Genomic DNA, 20,642 nt, shown 5'->3' with positions numbered 1-20,642 from the left:
TTATGGTGCCGAATGTTGGCCATTAAAAGAGAAGCATAATACTAAGTTTAGCGTGGCAGAGATGAGGATGCTCAAGTGGATGAGTGGCTTTACCCTTAGAGATAGGATACGAAATGAGCATATACGTGAAAAGGTTGGAGTAGCTCCAGTAGAAGATAAGATTAGAGAGAGTCGTCTTAGATGGTTTGGTCACATAAAAAGGCGGCCTTTTGATGACCCGGTTAGGAGAGTAGAGGTAGTAGATTTGACTTGTGTTAAGAAAGGTAGGGGTAGACCTAAAAAGACTTGGTTAGAAAATATTAAGAATGACTTTTCTTTATTAGATTTAAACGATAATTTAACTTTTAATAAAACACAATGGAGAAAAAGGATTCATGTAGCATACCCCACGTAGTGGGATAAAGGCTTGATATTGTTGTTGTTGTTGTAGTCAAAATAAGCTCTAGTCCGGAAAAGTTGATCCATAAGCCTTAATTCTTTTTTTTTTTCGTAATCTATTCTTGAAATGATTGTTTATCAATTTAAATTGGATCGAGTCAGATCAAAAAAGTTTTATGAATAGTTGGTTTGTTGCAACTATGGTAGCATTTCATGGCGGATGTTGCTACACATGAGGTGGACAACATTTGAAACATCATCACTCTTTTTAACTTTCCAAGTCATTTCTCCAACAGGCCAACCTCTTCCCCTTTATCATTACCTATCTGTGGCCATTAGATGAATCTAACAGCTTAAATTTAGATAATCCTTTTATGCAGATTACTCTGCCTCATTAGGCGACCAGCACCGCACCCTCTAAAAACCTGTTCTTACTCCCCTTTCTTATGCCACCTTGTCTTCTCTCCTTCATGAAGTCAGCGTGTTGTGTGGTCGCTTTTATCTTTGTGTCCTCACCTATTTTGATTTCCAGCTATTGAATGAGGCCATTATAAGATCTTCTCGCTCAGCTCTATTTATTGTTTTTTGAGTCTACATCAGAGCTGCGCTCCTAGAATCTAGTCTCGCTAGAAAGTCCCCTGAAAATTAAAGGAATTTCAGCTTCCTCATTCACATAGATTAAACAAGAATTCGAATCTTTTGTTTCCCCTTAAGGCTTTGATCTCATGCCCTTAGCATCAAAATACAAGTGAAACTTGGAAACAGGACAAGGCCTCTCTAAAGTTGATCAGTTAGGGTCTAGCCTGTTCTACTCAAGTATGAAGTGGAGCTTTTCATAGCCCAACTATTTAAAATTTTGATCTTTATTATTTGTGCAATTGACTAAATCATTCCCTTCGAAAAATGAAACAATATAAATTGGCTTAAATAATGGGAACTGTATTATTAGTATTTGACTGTAATTCCATCATGTTAATGCTTCTTTCCTTCGAACTTTTCTCACACTTATTCTTGCACAACACCTCATGAAAGCTGTGGTTCACAACTAACTTGGTTGTTATGGGTCATGGAAGTTGTTGCAAAGGTCCTTTAATCGATCCTATGTACTTCATACTTGGTTGTTATGCGCCATGGAAGTTGTTATAGTGAAGAGCTATTTGTATCAATGTGCTTACCTTGGAAGAACTAGTAGATATCTGTACTCCTTTTTATGCTTTTGAATTCCATTCTGCTTCTGGATCAGAAATCTCAATCATTTCTTCTTATCTCCTTCTCAAGGTGGCGGGCATAGCTGCTTCATAGATGGAGACGAAGCAAGAATAAGGAGAAAAAGAAGAAAGATGTGGGAGAAAGCTGTGGACGTTGAAGAACTATGTGGCAATGGGAAGGCATGGTGGGGTGTCAGAGGAGAAATGCGAGATGATTTCAACCAAAGCAACAAAGCAATTTCTTATTTGGACCATTTTCACATTAGCAGGTTTGTGGAGTCAGTACTGGATGTATACTGGGAGCTCCCTCCTGTCGCCGGCCCCTCACTCACCCACCAAAGCAGATATGACCCAGCTCGCACATCAAATCCCATTGTCGAGGATGGCCAGAACGCACTTTTCCAAAGACTTGGCCTCTCCAGTCTGGATGCTTCCGTATTCAATGGATACACCCAGATGGTTTATGTGAAGATATCTTCACCAAGCTCATAACATTGGGAAATTATTGGGTTCGGACACTGGAAGCCATCCGGAGCCAATGAAAATATGCCACATCACCCTCTTCTCGGTACTAAACTTGGTACTAAGCAGTATGCTCGGTACTGTGAAGTACTGAACTCATTACTGTTCGGTACTTTGAAGTACCGAACGGTGTGTCCGGTGTCTGAACCCAATAATTTCCCCATAACATTTGGCTGTGTAGATATAGGTAGTTGTTAGGATGTCGCCATTATATTTTGGGGAGATTTAGGCTTTGTTTGGGACGACTTTCTTAATGCTTCTTAAAGCAGCTTTTTAGTGCAAAAATTTTAATTTTTGTATTAAAAAACGGCTTTAAGAAGCAGTAGGAAAGCCGTCCCAAACAAAGCCTTACATACATACGCACTGGATACAGGAAATCTAACGTTAAAATGTTTAGGTTATGATTGTTGCTGCTAGGTTGTGGAACTTCCTGCCCTTTTTGTACATTATTGCACACAGATTCCTATGGTAGAGATCAGTTTTGTACATTTGTTGATTGATTATAGCCTTCTGATTCAGTGATTGAAGCTAAATTTTTAGATTTGGAAATGTTTGCAATGAGTTTGATTAATGATTGATCCTTGTAGCTATGTGTATTATACATTTTGCAATTCATTATGGTTTGTTGTGATTGCATTTACAATACTTTGATGCACTGCATATTTCTTGTTCTTGAAATTTTTTTAATATACCTTTTTGGTCCTTTTTGTTGGTAAAAATGGACTTGAAGAATACTGAATGTGATTGTTTGTTCGCATCAAATTAGATAACCACTGTGCACAAAATTCAAAAATTTAGATTGGAGTTTTAGATAGGGTTTGGTTGCTTGTAGACAGAGAATATGCGAAAAAATATGTGTAACGTCCAATGATGGTGGTGGTCGGTGATTGGCGGTGTCGATTTCTGGAAGCGAGTTATAGATAGCTGACGATGTAGCTGGCAATGGACATCATGGACAGCTGCGGTGTATGAGTGGTGTTATGTGATGGCTGTCGACAATAATAAAGAATTTATAGTATATTTAAAATTTAATATTTATTTTAAAATATATCAAAATTAAATTAGAGAGAATTTTAAATAATACAAATTTTTTTCTATTTATTTTACTCAAGTAAATACCAATATTTTAAAATTTTCAAACAAAACAGCTCCTGAAAAAAGATAGGTATGAATCATATATATTAAAATTTGTGTACAAATTATCTAAGCATTTACATCATCAATGCACAAAATAAGAAACTTGAGATACATGCGAATTTATTCTACAAGGCAACACTCATAGCAAAATGAGTTTTCAGATTGGGTTCGGGTCGAAATTGAAATTGACCTAGGTCCAAATTGGTTGAACTAAATTTGACTCGGTTTTATAAACAGGTTGGAAATTCAGACTTAGACCCAACTTGCTGGGTTATTAGGTTAGCAGTTAACCCGACCTGACTCTTTAACCTAGAATATAGCTGGTAGAGTTCAGATGTGAGTGGGAATCCGGTTGTGCTGGTATGGAGTTCGAACGAGAGCATTGGTCCGTGGGAGAGCTCGCTGGCGCTGGGTGTGGAGGGCGGACTTCGGCTAGGAGCACGGGTATGCAAGAGGGCTCACTGTCGTTGCAGTGTGGAGGGCCAAGTTCGGACGTGGGGTTGAGTGTTGCAGCGCGATTTGAACTCATGACTCGCAACTATTGGGATGTGTTGTAGAGGGCAAATTCTTGGTGCCTCTGAGTCATTTAGGGTTGATTTCAAATTTCTAGATGAACCTGAACCCGATCTGATGTTATAAACGTGTCAGAATCTCAAACTCAAACCCGACTCTTATGACAAATGGATTGACACAAATCTAAACTTTTTTTTTTTATTGATTTTAGAAGAATCAAAATTTGACACCTCCAAAAAATGCTGAGTCTCATCCCAATCTCGCACAGCGAATACATTCATATATCGACACCTTTTTTTGTGGTGAAACAACAATAAAAAAATTTGAAGAAAATATAAATCTTCACGTTTTAGCATAAATTTATTGCACGCTAACCCTCGTCCCTCGCTCGGCGCCACGAAGTCCCCGAAACTGGAATGGCGGATATATGAGGGCCGTGAGGCACACTGACCGAAGGCGGACATCGCCGTCATGATACTGGTGAAGAACATCTTTGAATTGAGAGCCAATACCCTTTGTCGAGCTCTCCACCTCCGCAGTTCGTTCGTGTATTACGTGACGAAGACGACATTGATCTCAGCAAACGCCGTGTTTCCGAGGGATATCCCCGCCTGCGTGGAGCGCTGCAGCAAAAGCAAGCTAGTCCTCTCCATCACGCGGCATGTCTCCGAGACCATCAGGATCGACCTTGACGATTTCTAAGTTCGGCCACGCCTTTGAGGTCTTATTTATTTTAATCTCCATAGCAATATATTGAATTTCTGTTGAATTAGGACTATTCTTTTCTCTGTTCAGTCTTTTAAGACGATCGTCTCAGATCCAGATTCAGTTCTGCACTCTCTTACAAGGTAAGCAAAGAAATCTGAGATTTAATGCTGACTTCTGTGAAGATGTGGGCTTATGCAACTGAAGGTTTTGTACAATTGACGAAATTGGTATATGCTTTGATCGGGAAAGTGAAAGGATCGCTCGTGATGAATAGTTGGGGGAGGATAAGCTTCCTGCGGGGCAGATAGCTAAGCTACAATCTACCAATGGTGTGAAATTATTACACCGGATACCGTCCGGAGGCAAATCAGGATGCGTCACATCATCAATTTACTATGTAGTGTACTATGTATCGCTGTGTATCGGGTGACCGCACGTAATAATTTCTCCTACCAATGACTGAGTTGATGGAGATGTATAGGGCATAGAAGGAGAAGATGCAGTAATGGAGAACTGAATATTAAAAACTTTGACATTTCGGATGGAATCAATCAAGCTTTTTTGGTTTTTTCAAAGAGTTAACTCCAGTAGATTAGGAGAATCAAAAGCTTCCCGATTTTTCTGGTATGATACAGTTGTATATAGTACTAAGGGTGTAAGTGAGTCAAGCTGACTTGTGAGTCAGTTCGGGCTCGAGTTAATGAGCCGAGTTCGATAAGCTAATGAGACAAATATGAGCCAACCCTTATTATTGAGTGATTCTTATATTATCTCACTTTCTTATATTAAATGATTCTTTATTATTTTTCTTAATCTTTCATTTTATCATTTTATTATTTTAATTGTTTGAATCATAATACTTTTCTCTCTTTCATAATAAATGAGCCCGCTTGTGAGCCGGCTAAAACTCGTAGAATAAAGCTTGAGCTCGAACCTGATTAATTTATCAAGTTCAAGCTGAAGCTGAAGCCATGAGTGACTCGAGCTCGACTCAAACGATTGGACCGTTGTGCGAACATTCTGCCAAAAAAAGGAAGAAATTTCTGTCATTAGCTATTTTTAAATTTTTATTACCTCTTTATTCATTCTACAAACTAAAGCACAGTTTCTCATTTCATTTGGACATGGTATTATAATTCCTCCACAGATTTGTCATTGGTTAGTCAATATGTTGTTCTTACAAATTTAGTGGGGATCAGTTCTTATTTTATTTTTATTTTAACATGAAATAAAATATATTTATTTGATAGTGCCAAAACTTTGAAAATCGGACCGAACAACGAATCGAAAGAAGGAGATGTTAGCAGTTCGATAGTTCAGCCGAGGTCAAAATGGGTGACATAATAAATACTTATTATTTTTTAAATATTATAATCTTAACAAAACCATTTGTAAATACATAAAAAAATAGAATAGAATCAAATAAAAAAAAAATCAACAAGAACTGAAAATGCAACATTCTCATTGACAACAAATTTTATAAAATATTAAAAATGAAAGCATCCTAATCTTACAATACAATTATCAACCAACAAGAAATGAAAACTCAATGAAATATTCTCTTATCCAAGGAGATGCAAAAAACGGCAAAAAGCTCAAATTAGGAAAGCCGAAATTGTGAACAATTGAACATAATCAAGTGACCAACATAAGAATTGGTTAAAACAAAAAGAAATTGCAAAGTTTTGTAACTTTTGATAACATTTCCAAGAAGAAATTGCAAAACCATTGAGTAGTGAATGCAATAAGAAGGGTGAGGAGAAGAATGAAGATCTCACAGTGGGTCGGACTGTCAAATATTTTAGGATTCAAATATAAAATTAGGTTTCGTTTGGAACGATTTTCTTACTGGTTCATAAAACAACGTTTTAGTACAAAAATTTGTTAAATTAAAAAAATTTATACTGAAAAAATGCTTTAGAAAGCAGTAAAAAGGATGCCCCAAATGAAACCTTAGTCTTGAACTTCACCTAGATTATGTTGAAATGAGTTGTTTTCAAAGCCAAAGTGATAGTGGATGCCTTTGGCCAAATTGAATTCTTTTGCATATGGCAGAAATGTGTAAGGAGAGGATCTGTTAGTGATGTTAATGGTTCATGTTTTCATTTATTTCAAAGAGTTCTTCAAACTTCCTCCATTGCCATTGAATTCCATTTAAGATAATTAACATTTATAGATAATATATAGTTTATCTTCTCGCTTGTTGATTTTTGCCCAACAATCTTCATTAAAATCAACATCATCCATCCCCAGTGAAATATTTCTTACAACTCTAGAATTATTACTATGAGAACTTATTTTCATCATTCATCTTATTTATCTTGAATGAAATTCCTGATCTACTGGACCTGTGATTGTTGGAACCCTTAAGCATGGAAGTTGAACAAGACGAACTAAGAAGTTTAAGGTTTTGTTTGGGACAGCTTTTGTACTGCTTTTTAAAGCAGCTTTTTAGTACAAAAATTTCAAATTCAAAAAATTGTTATACTAGAAAACTATTTTAGAAAGCAAGAAGAAAGCCACACCAAACGAAGCAAAAGTCGGGATGGTGGATGAGAGATATCTACAATTGGTTTTGATCTGATGGAGCTGGAGTCACATTATTAGCTTCAGAGTACTATGGAAGGGGGTGAATTCAGAGATCTGAAACAATTAGGGAGCATAAATCTGTGGAGGTGAAGCAACGATTCTTGAGGACATAAAGGTTAACAACTTTGGTGGCAATGGAAGCGTGAAATGGGCCATGGGGATGGTAGATCTTGAAGGAGGAAATAGAATTCAAATTAGGGCTGCAAACGAATCGAACCGTGCCGAATATGCGGGTGTTCATATTTGAGTTCATTTATTATAGCTTGTTCAAGTTTGGTTAGTGTTTGATTCGAGCCTTATTGTTTGTGTTCATGTTTGGTTCATTTAAATTAATGATGTTCATGTTTGATTCATGTTCGATTCGTTTAATGCTTATCGAGTTTTAAAAAATAAGGCTTAACGAGCTAATGACGAAGAAAATAAAGAAATGTTATGACATAATAATGCAAAATCTAGAACAATAGCAACGCATATCTGACACATCAGACATGCTACCTTTTTTTAACCAAATCACATCGCACTGAAGGAAAGAGCTCTGTATTCTGTATAAAATAAAAGGGTGTAAGTATACAGTTCAGTGGAAGACAATTTTTATTTTACAAATTTTGATAATATTCAATTTAATTTAATTATAGTTACATTAGCAGATAAATATATATAATTTAATAATTAAGGGGCTGTTTGATTGGTTAAAAATGAAATGTGGAGTAATGTAAAATAAATATAGTGTATTTCAAATATGTGAAGATGTTTGGATAAGTGTGGAGGGAATGCACGAGATTATTATTATTTTATTTAACTTTTAAATAAAATGAATGCAATGTAGAGTAAAATGATTGTGTATTTGGTGGCAGTGACCTATGGTAATTGGTGGTGACTGGCGATAGGTGGTGGAGGCCGCCAACAGTGGCCGACTGTTGGCGATGGTGGTTGATGATCGAGGACAGTATCAGGCGGTGACAATGCAGTAGCTTGCGGTGAAAAAGAAATTCAGTCAAAATTGGATGAGTTTAGAACATAAAAAAATAACCAAGAGTAAAATGAAATTTATTGGAATTTTATACTACATTCCTTTTCCAACACATCAAATATCCAAATTTTTGTTTCCAACAACAACAACAACAACAACATCAAGCATTTATCCCACTACGTGGGGTCGGCTACATGAATCCTTTTTCTCCATTGTGTTCTATTAAAAGTCCAATTCTCGTTTAAATCTAATAAAGAAAGGTCATTCCTAATATTTTCTAACCAAGTCTTTTTAGGTCTACCCCTACCTTTCTTAACACAAATCAAATCTAATACCTCTACTCTCCTAACCGGGTCATCGGAAGGCCGCCTTTTTATGTGACCAAACCATCTAAGGCGACTCTCTCTAATCTTATCTTCTATTGGAGCTACTCCAACCTTTTCACGTATATGCTCATTTCGTATCCTATCTCTAAGGGTAAAGCCACTCATCCACCTAAGCATCCTCATCTCTGTCACACTTAACTTAGTATTATGCTTCCCTTTTAATGGCATCCTCATCTCATCCACCTAAATTTTTATTTCCCTTAAAAAAAAAAAGAATACTTAGTATCCTTTTCCAGCAAACCAAACAACCCTTACAAATATATAATTAAAGTTTTTAAATTTTATAATATTTTTTTAGCATGATTATATTTATGAGTATTCAATAATTTAGTTATATTACTTAACAATTAATTATATTCATTTTTTATCATATAATAATATAAAATATGTGATTGTATTAATGATATATATTAAAATAATTTAATTTTAACCCAAAACATCTAAAATAAAAAGTCAGGCAAAAGATTTAAGAAAAGTCAATTCATCATATCATGCTTTGTGAGTGCAATCTGCAGGAGAAGTCAATTTAAGATTTTGAATATTTCCAATAGCTTTAATAGAATTTTAAATTAAAAAAAAAATCTAAAAATTTTATCTAAAATTCTTAATTTTCTTACAACTTAAACTTTTAAATTGTTCAAAAATTTTGTTTATAATTCTACCATGAATTTTTTTAATTAGTATCCATCTTTTTATAATATTTCATAAAAATCATAATGTTTAAGAAATTACCAAAATAGGTAATTTTATGATGAAATCAAAATGGTATTTTGAATCATTGATTTACATACATTCCTCACAATTATTACATACCTATTTTTATTCAATAAAATAATAAATTTTGGGAAAAAAATTTAATTGTATTGGCATAGAAGGAATATTTGATATAGTTCATATTATTAATGCAATTAAAATAAATTTCTTTTACATTGTTTTCAATTAAAAATTATCAAAATTAAATTTTATGATTTGAAAAAAATTATTTTAAAACTCTAAAAAATAAATTTAATTCCAACAAGTTTATTATTTTCTTGTTGGTAATTAGTTGTTTATAATTAATAAGAATTTGTAATAATTTTTTTTTGTTTTTTAAATAGGGTAAAAATATAATTAATCAACTAAGACAAATAATATCATAACACCTAAGAAATAAATAAGAGAAGGGAGGTACCCATCTAACACCTAAGAAATGAGCAATATAACTTTGTAATTTTGTTATTTTTTATTTTATGGTGATTTGATATTAATTTTTTCTATGAATAAAATATTAATCAGAGAACAAAAATAATGTATGAAATTATCAGTAAAAAAAAAACATCTTATGGACTTTTTTGCATCAAATCCTTGTGTATATATTTGCATGATCAAATTTCAACCAAAATTTTAAATTCAAATTTAGATGAAAAAATTAAAATAATTTGATAAATTTTCATATTAAAATTATTCTTTTTTTATTAAAAAAAGTTTTTACTCCAAACAACAAATCTCAATCTATAATACAAATATAGGCTTTCTTTGGGACAGCTTTTGCCCACAATTTTTTTCATTGCTTTCAAAAAAATTTTATACTAAAAAATTGTTTTAAAATCAATAATAAAATAGTCCCAAACAAAACTTTAATATTAAATAAAAAAAAACAATATTAAATTTTTAATAAATTTCCATAAATTCCTTTAATTTTTTGTACATATCTAAGGGGTCAAAACAACATTCAAGTGGCTAAAAATAAAGTGATATATTTCCTTATGTACAAAGGAGCCAGACTTTTAACTCCATGATCTTCTCTTTTATGTACTCTGTGTCTGCAATGATGAGCACGCGTGCCCTTTTGACTTCAATCATACACCATGAATATAAAAATATAAGTACACAAACTATTAAAATCAACACCTACCATTATGCTTTTGATTCATTTTTTGTAGAAGAAACCTTTGATGTGCCATAGCATAGCTGACAAGATTATTGCTACACTTTAGTTGGTTTTGATTTTGATATTTTGGGTAAAAATATTAATTTGATGTTTTTGATTGTAAAACATTTTTTTTTTTTGAAGTATTGAGTTTTTTTTTTTTTATGTATGATGTATGATGTTAATGAATGTGTTAAACATGTGTTGATTTTTATGATTATGTGAAAATTTGCTTAAAAATTAGTCTATTTTTTTGCTCTTATAGGTTCCGTTCGGGACAACTTTTTTGCTAATTTATAAAACTACTTTTTAGCACAAAAAGTTTAAATTATAGAAACTTTTGTACTAGAAAATTATTTTAGAAAGCAACGAAGAAGTTATCCCAAACGAAATCATAGTCTTATTGGAGGTTGTTGCATGTAGAACTCTAGTTTTTACTCTTTCTCATCATTATTTGATGTGGATGATTTGGGTTGGGCTTTATGTTAGGTATGGAGTTGAAATTCTCATTGGTTTTGGAATTGGTTTTTGATATCAAAATCATGGATAAGATTTGATTTTAATTATTTAACAGTTTGTTTGGGACGGCTTTTATGTTGCTTCTTAAAGTAAAATTTTAGTACGAAACCTAAGATTGTTGGTTCTCAAACTTATTATCTTATTTATGCTTAATTCACCATTAGATGTTGCTCTCTCTCTCTCTCTAATTGTTTTTGGGAAAAAAGAAATCAATTGTTAGAAGAACATTTTTATTTTTCACCTTCATTTAGCAAGGTGTAGAGAAAGAGTTTGGAGACGTGGATGCTGGAGTAATGGGAAGGCTTATAATTATCTCAGCCAGTGTCATACAAAAAGATTTCTCTATTCAGTTGTGAAATGACCATTGAAGAAGATTGTTGGAAGCTGGACGTCTTCTAAAGAGAAAATCAGTGAGTCGCAAGAGTTTGTGACTTGCAATGAGGTCTATCGTAGGAGGTAGGGTGTCAATATTTGACACAACATGAAAATCTGATTTGAATCCGACCCAAAAGTTTCGGGCTAGAGCCGACCAAATTTTGAAATAAGTTGGGTTCGGGTTCCCGAATTCGATCCATTTGAAAAAAAGGCCGGGTTCAGCTTGACTCGAAAAACCTAAATTCAAGCCGCTTTGACCCATTTTAGAAAAATGCGCCATGTCAAGTCCTGCCATTGTCCCATGAATCTCGTCAATGTCCCGTCGTTTCTCGGTTTCCTAACCGAGTTATCGTCCCGCGGACCTGTCCACCAGACAACGCCTCGATTGAGCTACCGTATTCTTTGTCGAGCTTTCATCGTATGCGTCATTGCCCACCTATACCGTTGTTTGCATCATCGCCCGCCCACACCGTCAGTCGTCCGCCTCCTTCTAAATGAACTCGTTGTGATGCCCTCGCCGTTGCCATGCCTGCGATAGTAGCATCCGCCGTCAAACAAAGTATTTTTGCGGGTAAGGTCAGGTCAACTCGATAACCCGTGCGGGTTGGGTCCGGGTTGAAATACCTGATCAGTTTTTAAAAATGGGTCGGGTTTGAGTTGACCCGGCTAGTGCAGGATCAGTTCTGAGTTCAACTCGAATCGGACCCGTGACCCGATTTTCACAGCCCTAATAGGAGGTGGCAGACTTTCCTATATTTTGGTGAGCTTAGCCAATGGATAATAATACTTAAGTTTTGAGCAGGAATAAAAGAAAATGAAGATTATTAATGATCAGTTGTGAAATTTTCTTGGCATGCATATTTATATATATATATATTTTTGTCTCTAGACTAACAAAAATCTTTCCAGTTTGTGTAGCCTCGATCAGACCTAGTTGGATCTCACCAAACCACGTAAACTCTCTTATATTCTTTTCCTGATAATTTTTTAATTCTCATAATTATTATTGCTCTCAGCTTCATGATTTTTCATAATATTTTATGCCTTCTTTTATATACATTTTTACTTAGAGATCCTTAACACCAAATGAATTATGTTACCAGATGTTTTTCACAACATATACCCTTGCTATATTTAATTTATCCATTTTTCTTCTCATTCATTCATATTAATCCTATCTATTTATTTTAAAGCACCACCTCCAAAACCGGCCGGTTTAAAGCAATGCTGGTTTTCAGGTTAAACCGGACCGGCCTTCAGACCGGTTCACTATTGGCCGGTCCGATCCGATTTTTAAAGCACTGCTCAACATATTTATTTTTGTGCCATGTGATACATGAGTAAAGCATGATATACAAGATGGTGGTGGGCCTATCTCTTAATTTTAATGCCTATTAAATCTTATTCTTACTACTTATTTTAATAGGCCCCACCTCTCAAAGAAAAAAAAAATCTTGTCATTTATATAATAAATTTTACAATACTCTATCCTTATAATATTCCTTCTATTTGTCATTTATTTTAGCATTTGCATCCTAAACCATACTCCATTATCATAAACTTGATGCGAACATTCTCTTTAATGGAACAAATTCAAAGTTTAAAGTTCGAACAAGTGGGAAGAATGGAAGTTTCACCTTTAAGCCAAATGGAGAGGAAAGAAAAGCAAAGGTCCATGATGTTCCACATGTGAGAATAACAAATATCATACAAAATCAAATGTTAATTAACAATCATAACCTCTTGATTATAGAACATAATTATGACAACCACTAGGCTAAGACCCCCTTAATTCACTATTTAATTAGAGTAATTAACTAATTAAGCATTTAACAATTGTATTTGATGTTGCTAGCTCTTGATGAAGCCAAATCTCCACAAAGTGGTTAAAGAAAGTGCTTCTTAATTGTCAAATCTCCACATCTGAGTTGAAGATTGTCATCCACTATTCTATGGAGGTACTTCTAGGTAGGTAATGTGTAATGTTCTCTTGGGCTTTATCTAATAAGGTTAAGCTTTTTTGCTTTAGAAGCAATTTAGCCAAACATCTTAATGATTAAAGAAGAGAGAGAGAGAGAGAGAGAGAGAGAGAGAGATTATAATATTATGATATGTTAGAATTATATAAGAGAATTTATGCAAGAATAAAGTGTCTAAAGCAACCTCTCCTTGTAATATAGTCAACCTACTTTATCAAGTTTGATTCTTTATAAATAAATTGAGTAAATTGTACTCAAGTCATTGAAGTATGGATTATACTTAACTTTATTCAATATTTAAAAAAATTATATTTTAAACTTTGACTTTGAATTAAATTACTATGATGTCCATATTGTGACTATTTTGTTAGTTTTTTTTTTTTTATATGTAAAATTAGATACTAATGCTGACACCTTAAATATATTTGATATTTATAATTCATGTTATGATTAATATAAATTTTGGCTGTGAAGAAATTGAATAATGTTATTAACAAAACATTATCCCAATTAATCTATTAAATTTTTGGACTTTTTAAATCAAATACTAATATTGGCATATTAAATATGTTTGATATCCATAGTTCATGTAGTCATTAATATAATATTGGCCTTGAAGATATGATTGATAAAGGGAAGGAGATTAACTAATATATCCATATGAGAAAGTTGTAAGTAAGATATTAAGGGTCTGTTTGGGGTGGTTGTTGAAAAGTCATATAGCAGCTTTCTTACAGCTCCCACATTAATTAATCTAGTTATAAAAAGCAGCTTTTCATAATAAAAATTAATGCAAAGTGGAGATAAAGCATTAGCCAAATTGAAGTGTAAATGTGATTTAAAAAGTTGAGCAGTCCCAAAGTTTTCCCAAATAAGCTCTAAATCCTTCTACAAGAGTGACCTCATTTCATTCAAGTAAATAATCTAAGCGCGTCATAAATTTGAAAAAGTTGCTAGTGATGATATAGATTATACTATTGTGCAAGAAGCAATATCAAGTTGTTCTAATAATGATGAATTACAATCACATTATGGTATGTTCCTATGATTTCATAAGATCATCTAAATCAAGATATTGACAATCACGTTCATGATACATTTTTTATTTTTATTTTTTTTTAAAAACTTTTTTTTATCATGATTGGTTTCTCAATGTTGGCATACATATTAGGGATGCTATGTTTCTTGGTTAAAAAAACTAATGGTTCATCAAGCCATGAAGGTTTTTGTTTTTAGATACAGAGATGAGGAGCTGGAGAAATGTTCAGAATGACATCCAATATGAAATTATTCATGACAAAATGTTGATCAGCTTAGTAAGTTTCTCACTTTCTTCAGAATGACTAGCACATAAGGGAGATCTCAGCAGGAGATTTTGCCAAGAAGATATTGCTTTGAAGAATAATGAAGCTAGTTGACACACACACGATTCCATAAGTATTCAAGCTTGAAGCTAACCTCTCACAAATGGATATCAACTAAGCCAAAGGATCAATTGCATGGTTGATCAAACTATGAAGTATACTTTAATGCAGCGAGAGTTGCAAAATGAAGTATTGTGTGCAAGTAAGATTTTGTTTGGGATAGCTTCTTTGCTGCTTTCTAAAATGATTTTCTAATACAAAAAAAAATTCTTAAATTAGAAATTTTTGTACTTAAAAATAGTTTTATAAAGTAGCAAAAAAGCTGTCCCAAATGAAACTTAAATGTCATTATGTTGTTGAGGAAAAATGTAAACAAAGATAAAAAGAGTAAAGAAAACTTGAAAGAGTCATTTAGGCTCTTCAAGCGACTAACTTTGATGGAAAAACATACAAAAAAAGATGGATTTTTTTTGCTTATAAAACATATTTTTTTATAAATAATTTGACCAAAATTGATCCACTAATATTTACCCCATCAGAAATGGCTTTTGATGTAAAAAATTCAATCAAAAAGGTGTTTTGAAGAATTCTCATAGATTAAATTATTGGTAATTATAGAGGGTAGTATTATTGGAACTCTTTATAATGGAGATTGAGTATAACTCTTATATCTATGTTCTATAACTTTGTGAATTTATTATGTTAAAATATTGTCATTTGATAGGATTAAAATTACAGAAATAACACTATTAAATTTGTCTTTTGCTAATTACAAATTTGAAAAAAATTCTTGTAATTTAAGGATGTAGAAGACGTTAATTGTACCCAATCGAGGGTTAAAAATGGGGTTAGAGGAGATACTTTGAAGGATGTAGAAAACTTTAATAAGCCTCTGGTGCAATATTTCTTGATTGAATACCTTATTTAAGAAGCTCAAGGAAAGATGATTAAAGCATAGATGAAGGATCCAAAGCATTAGTGCCTTGAAGAAAATTCAATTTGGGACATCTTGAAGGAGGTTTGATTTGTGCCTTACAAGACCAAAGCAAATTTTAAATGATTGTTCTTAAGACAAACATCTTAAGTCTTCTCACATGTTGAAGATGATGTTTGATGTGATGACCAAAGTGATCTCAATTAATAGTGATGAATTGTGTGTTAACACAATGTAATGGTCCAAATCAAGAGCCCGAAGTACATTTAGAAGGTTCAAAATATAAATTTGATGACCAAATGATATTCAAATGTGATGTGCTTATATTCGAATCGAGCGGCTCCACGAGATGAATGCAACAAGCGTAAGATCTCCGAATTCTGTCATCAATAAGATACTTGAATGCTCGATAAACTATATATGATCAAGGGAATTGACATCAGTCATCCGTCAAAAACACTCATAATATGCCCTTGATATTCTCTTTATTTATTAGTCACGCCACTCCTGAAAAACTATACATAGACCCTACCACCGACCATTTTCTGGACTTCTCCGGTCCCAGCCATCGACCGTCTCCAGACTTTAGCCGTATCACCAACCGTCTTTGGACTTCCACCTGGCCACCGACCATTGCTGGAATTATATCCTACTGATATTAGACTTCTACTCTACCACCATTGGACTTTTGTCTAACCGCCAACATCCACACTAAGTTCAACTCACTTCCCAGACTTTTGTATTTTGACCTTTCTCAAGTTGAGAGGTGGTCTTTGTAATATATTCAAATATTAGTGGAATCATTTCAACTAGATACCCCGTTATTTTTCCCATTTTTCAAGGCTTTCCACTTAAAAATCCTAATATTTCTATTTTTTTTGTTCGTGTGTTGGGTATCCATACAATGTTAAGACGAAAGATATGATTTTTCTACTTTATAGCCGCGAATATTCCATCCTACAACAATCCTAAATTTAATTTTAAAAATTTTCAATTCAAATATTACACAAACAAATTTTCTAATTACATATCAAGTACTATTATTGCACCAAAATAAGCAAACGATAATAAGAACTACTGGCAACAAGAGTTAGGTTCTGTTCTTTTGCATTACTTTAAACTAAGTGGGTACAAACTATTCTTACATCAGATCACTCATTTCACTTTGTGAACAAGCCTTCAGATACTCCTCCATTTCTCGATTTAGCTCAACAAGCAACAACTATCGTCAGCTGGTTTTCATTAAATTGGATAGCGACCGATACACTGCATTTAAACAACATCGAAGAGAGCATTTCTGTCATCGTTCAGAGAAGCTTAACGTTCACTCACTGATCACAAGCGAGCTGATGTGAAGAATTTTATAATGGCATTTCTGTCATGGAACAGCACAAAATTTGACGTAGGAAGAATATTTTTGAAAAATATGAAGAAGGATATGATTTCAGAATCTGAACAATATTTTTTAAAATTTTCAGTACTTAAGCATTATTTCCTGCTTACGATTTCATGACCTTTTTTTTTTCTTTTGTTCTTTCACTCTGAAAATTTCATGAGGAAGCATCAAAGTGAAAAAAGGCCTTAGAACAACTGCTATTATTTTTATAGGGCTGTAGATTTTGTAGGAGATAAGTAGAATGTGAAAAAGTTGGATAAGGCAGCTCTCTTTGGTTGGGAGTTTAGCTCCCAATTAAGAGGTCTGGGTTTGAGTCTCGCGTAAGTGTTTTGTGTGTGTTTGAGCGCTGCCCCAAATTTCTCACAAAAAAATAAAAAGTTGGATAGGGAGGACTGGAAAAATCATTTTGTCAGACACCGGAAGGTGTCAGCACCACATCACTTTATTTTGCTCGGTACAAGATAACGTTGTTCGTTCTGATTGGTCTCCGAATCGTCCGATGTCTACACGGAATAACTTCTCGGGAGGATTGTTAGTGCGAGCAGAATAAGCCTCATCGTATATTTCATGAATAACAGAATAAAGATTTAGTGTTCTCATAGGAATTTTATTTATATTGGGAACATTTACATAAGGTTTACTTTCTTTCTCATTTTGATTGTTCCTATTGGATTTCGCAGGTCATAATTTTCAGTGTTGTCATATTTCATTTCTTATAATACTAAAGTAATTTTTTGAATTAAGGTTAATGGCTGCCTCTCACCCTCATTTTTTCAAAAAAGGAAAGAAAAAAATGTTTAAGGTGTGAGCTTTGCGACAAAAATCACTATCAATAGTCATAATCATGATTTGTTTGAGATAATTTTTTAATTTCTTTTGTATTGGGAAAAGCATAATGCAAGTTTAGATGGCAGTTTTTACACAAAATTTTAAAAATTTAGGCTTTCTTTAGGACAATTTTCTTACTGCTTTTCAACACAATTTTTAGTACAAAAGTTTTTTAAAAATAGGAAAAAAAATGTGGTACAAGCGAAATCTTAGATTTTGTTTGGGATAGCTTTCTTATTGCTTTCTAAAATAACTTTTTAGTACAAAAATTTTAAAATACTATTTTAAAAAGCAATAAGAAATCCATCCCAAACAAAACATTAGTCTTTAAAAAGTTAATTTTTGAAAAGCTTTTTTTAAACTAAACTATCGCAAACGAAACCTCAAACTATTTATGTTGGATTTTCAAACCAATCTTAGATTCCATTTAGTAGATGCCACATGAAATGAACATTTTTTGCTTTGCTAGACCTATACTAATGTGGGCAACAATTTTACATAATATTCATTTTATTGGTTATTTCTTTATTATCATTTGTATTATATGTCCACACCCTTTAAACTTAACCATATTCAATATCCTATTTAAATATTTAGCTTAAAAAAGAACATTGAAAACCCAAAAAAATTGATGAAAAAAGTCACAAAAGTAAGACAAAATATTAAAAAAAAAAATAAGTAATTATTGGGAGTTAGAAAGAACAAAAAATTTAGTGGTCATAAATTTTCTCTTTCAACCTCTAATGATGACCCCCCCTAATACAACCCTTTAATTATAACGACAAAATAAAATAAAATAAAATAATCACATCATTTTCTTTGTATCAAAGATTAAGGCTTTGTTTTGGACGGGTTTCTTATTGCTTCTTAAAGCAACTTTTTAGTTAAAAAAGTTAAGTTTTGCACTAAAAAATTATTTTAAGAACTAGTAAAAAAGCCACCACAAATAAAGCCTAAATATAATCTCATTATTTAAGAATAATAAAGTGTAGAGCAAGGCAGCATCCTAACACTGAAGCTGCCAATGAAAGAGCACAAGAAATAAGAAGATAATAGTTTATTTATTATGAAAGGATTGATTTTGAAGCATTGAAAGCTCTTGTCTCCTGTGGCTTCAACATCAACCGACAGAACAAACATTTGAAGATATTTTTCTTGATTTTTGTATTTCAATTCATGCCCAAAAATGCTATTGCAATTTGTTTCTTACTCAATTAACATCAATGACTATATTACAAACAGACACAAAAAAGGGAAGAAAATAATTGTTGAGGGGGGCATTTGTGATGGTGCTCAATGTGCATTGTTTGTAGGTTCAATAGAGGACATGATTAAGAATATTTGTGTTTTTTGAGTGGCATAAGAGTAAACAATGATGAATAGTTGACAATAAATAGGAACGACATTTTGTGATTGATGGTATCATCTCATCAATGTGCATTGTGCTCATTTTTGCCTAAGATCATCATGTATGTTATTGACGTGCATTATATTAGTATTCTTCTGTGTCATATTCATCTTTGATATTTAGATATGTCTGTTATCAACGACTAGTAATATAGCATTACATATTTTTGTTTTTTTAGATCTGCAATGCTTTATGGCGCAGAATGTTGGCCTCTATAAGAGAAGCATAATATTAAGTTAAGTGTTGCAGAGATGAGGATGCTCAGGTGGATGTGTGGCTTTACTCTTAGAGACAGGGTACGAAATGAGCATATACGTGAAAATGTTGGAGTAGCTCTAGTGGTAGAGAGAGTCTGTTTAGATGGTTTGGTCACATAAAACGACGGCCTTCTAAAGATCCGGTTAGGAGAGTAGATGTATTATTATTAATCTGTGTTAAGAAAGATAGAGGTAGACCGAAAAAGACTTTGTTAGACAATATTACAAATGACCATTCTTTATTAGATCTAAATGAAAATTTGACTATTAATCGGACACAACGGAGAAAAAGGATTCATGTAGCCGACCCCACGTAGTGGGATAAAGACTTGATGTTGTTGTTGTTGTTGTTGTTTTATTTTGCATAGGTCAATAATTTCTCCATTACTCTACGAAATTTGTTAGAGCTTTCCAAATGAGCTGCTTTTAAGCCTTTTTACTATTAGCGACAAGGAGACAATGCGTGGCAATGTGCAAAGACAGGATATTGACATGGGTAGGGAAAGTGAGATATGGGTTGTCAAAATTTTCATCCATTTGAAATTCACTCAATTTGAAAAAGTTTTCAATTTGTAAGAAAATATGCATTATTGAGTATTCCAAATTCCCTATACAAAGGCTTTGTATTTAATTTAGTTCAAATCAATACAAAAAAATTTAAAATTTTGCTTTTTTTTTTCAATCAATAAAGGTGCATTGCAATGCTTTACTTTAATTTCCTCTAGCCTTACACAACCTTGATATTTGAGCATTTTTAACCTCATTTAATAGGATTAACAACCTTGAAAGAAAGAGGGTTTATTTTCAATGGTAAGAGAGTTATTATAATTTTCACTTTCAAATTTCTCCATGCCTCTAATATGTGATTTGTGTAGGTATTGAGAGAATTTGTCTATATTATTGGAAGATTTTTTACTTGAGGCTACTTCTACAAAATTTTAAGGTCCTATTCAAGTGAGATTATGATTAAGGGATAATATCACATTTAATATCTTTGAAGGAATGTCCATGTTAAAAATTTAAGGCGGTCACACCTTAAAATTTCTCTCAAGTTATAATATTGTCGGAAAAATACTTTGTAAACTAAGGCTTTAGGTTTAAGACAATTTTTTTATTGTTTCTAAAGCAGCTTCCTAGTGCAAAAATTTCTAATTCAAAAAATTTTGAAACTAGAAGACTAACTTAAAAGGCAGTAAGAAAGTGTTGCCCCAAACAAAGCCTAAGTATTTCAAAAATTATAATTCATGACATCAAAAGAAAAA

The 20,642-nt window shown here is 32.9% G+C and overlaps 1 protein-coding gene and 1 long non-coding RNA gene across 2 annotated transcripts in view; both read left to right on the top strand.

The window, feature by feature from the left end:
- LOC110111681 overlaps positions 1-2,651 on the top strand; it is a 33,347-nt gene extending 30,696 nt beyond the window's left edge. Inside the window, exon 4 of the mRNA XM_020843696.2 lies at positions 1,657-2,651. Within this exon, the coding sequence (XP_020699355.1) occupies positions 1,657-2,078 (422 nt within the window). The 3' untranslated portion in view covers positions 2,079-2,651. The remainder of the gene's footprint in view (positions 1-1,656) is intronic.
- Positions 2,652-3,842: 1,191 nt separating this feature from the next.
- LOC114581239 lies at positions 3,843-5,041 on the top strand. Its single transcript, XR_003703127.1, has 2 exons — positions 3,843-4,479; positions 4,554-5,041. It is a non-coding gene; the product is annotated as an uncharacterized LOC114581239 (long non-coding RNA).
- Positions 5,042-20,642: the final 15,601 nt, after the last annotated feature.

Source organism: Dendrobium catenatum, unplaced genomic scaffold (assembly GCF_001605985.2).
Source record: "Dendrobium catenatum unplaced genomic scaffold, ASM160598v2 fragScaff_scaffold_1617, whole genome shotgun sequence".
Taxonomy (NCBI): Eukaryota; Viridiplantae; Streptophyta; class Magnoliopsida; order Asparagales; family Orchidaceae; genus Dendrobium; species Dendrobium catenatum.
This window is presented reverse-complemented; position numbering and strand designations above follow the sequence as displayed.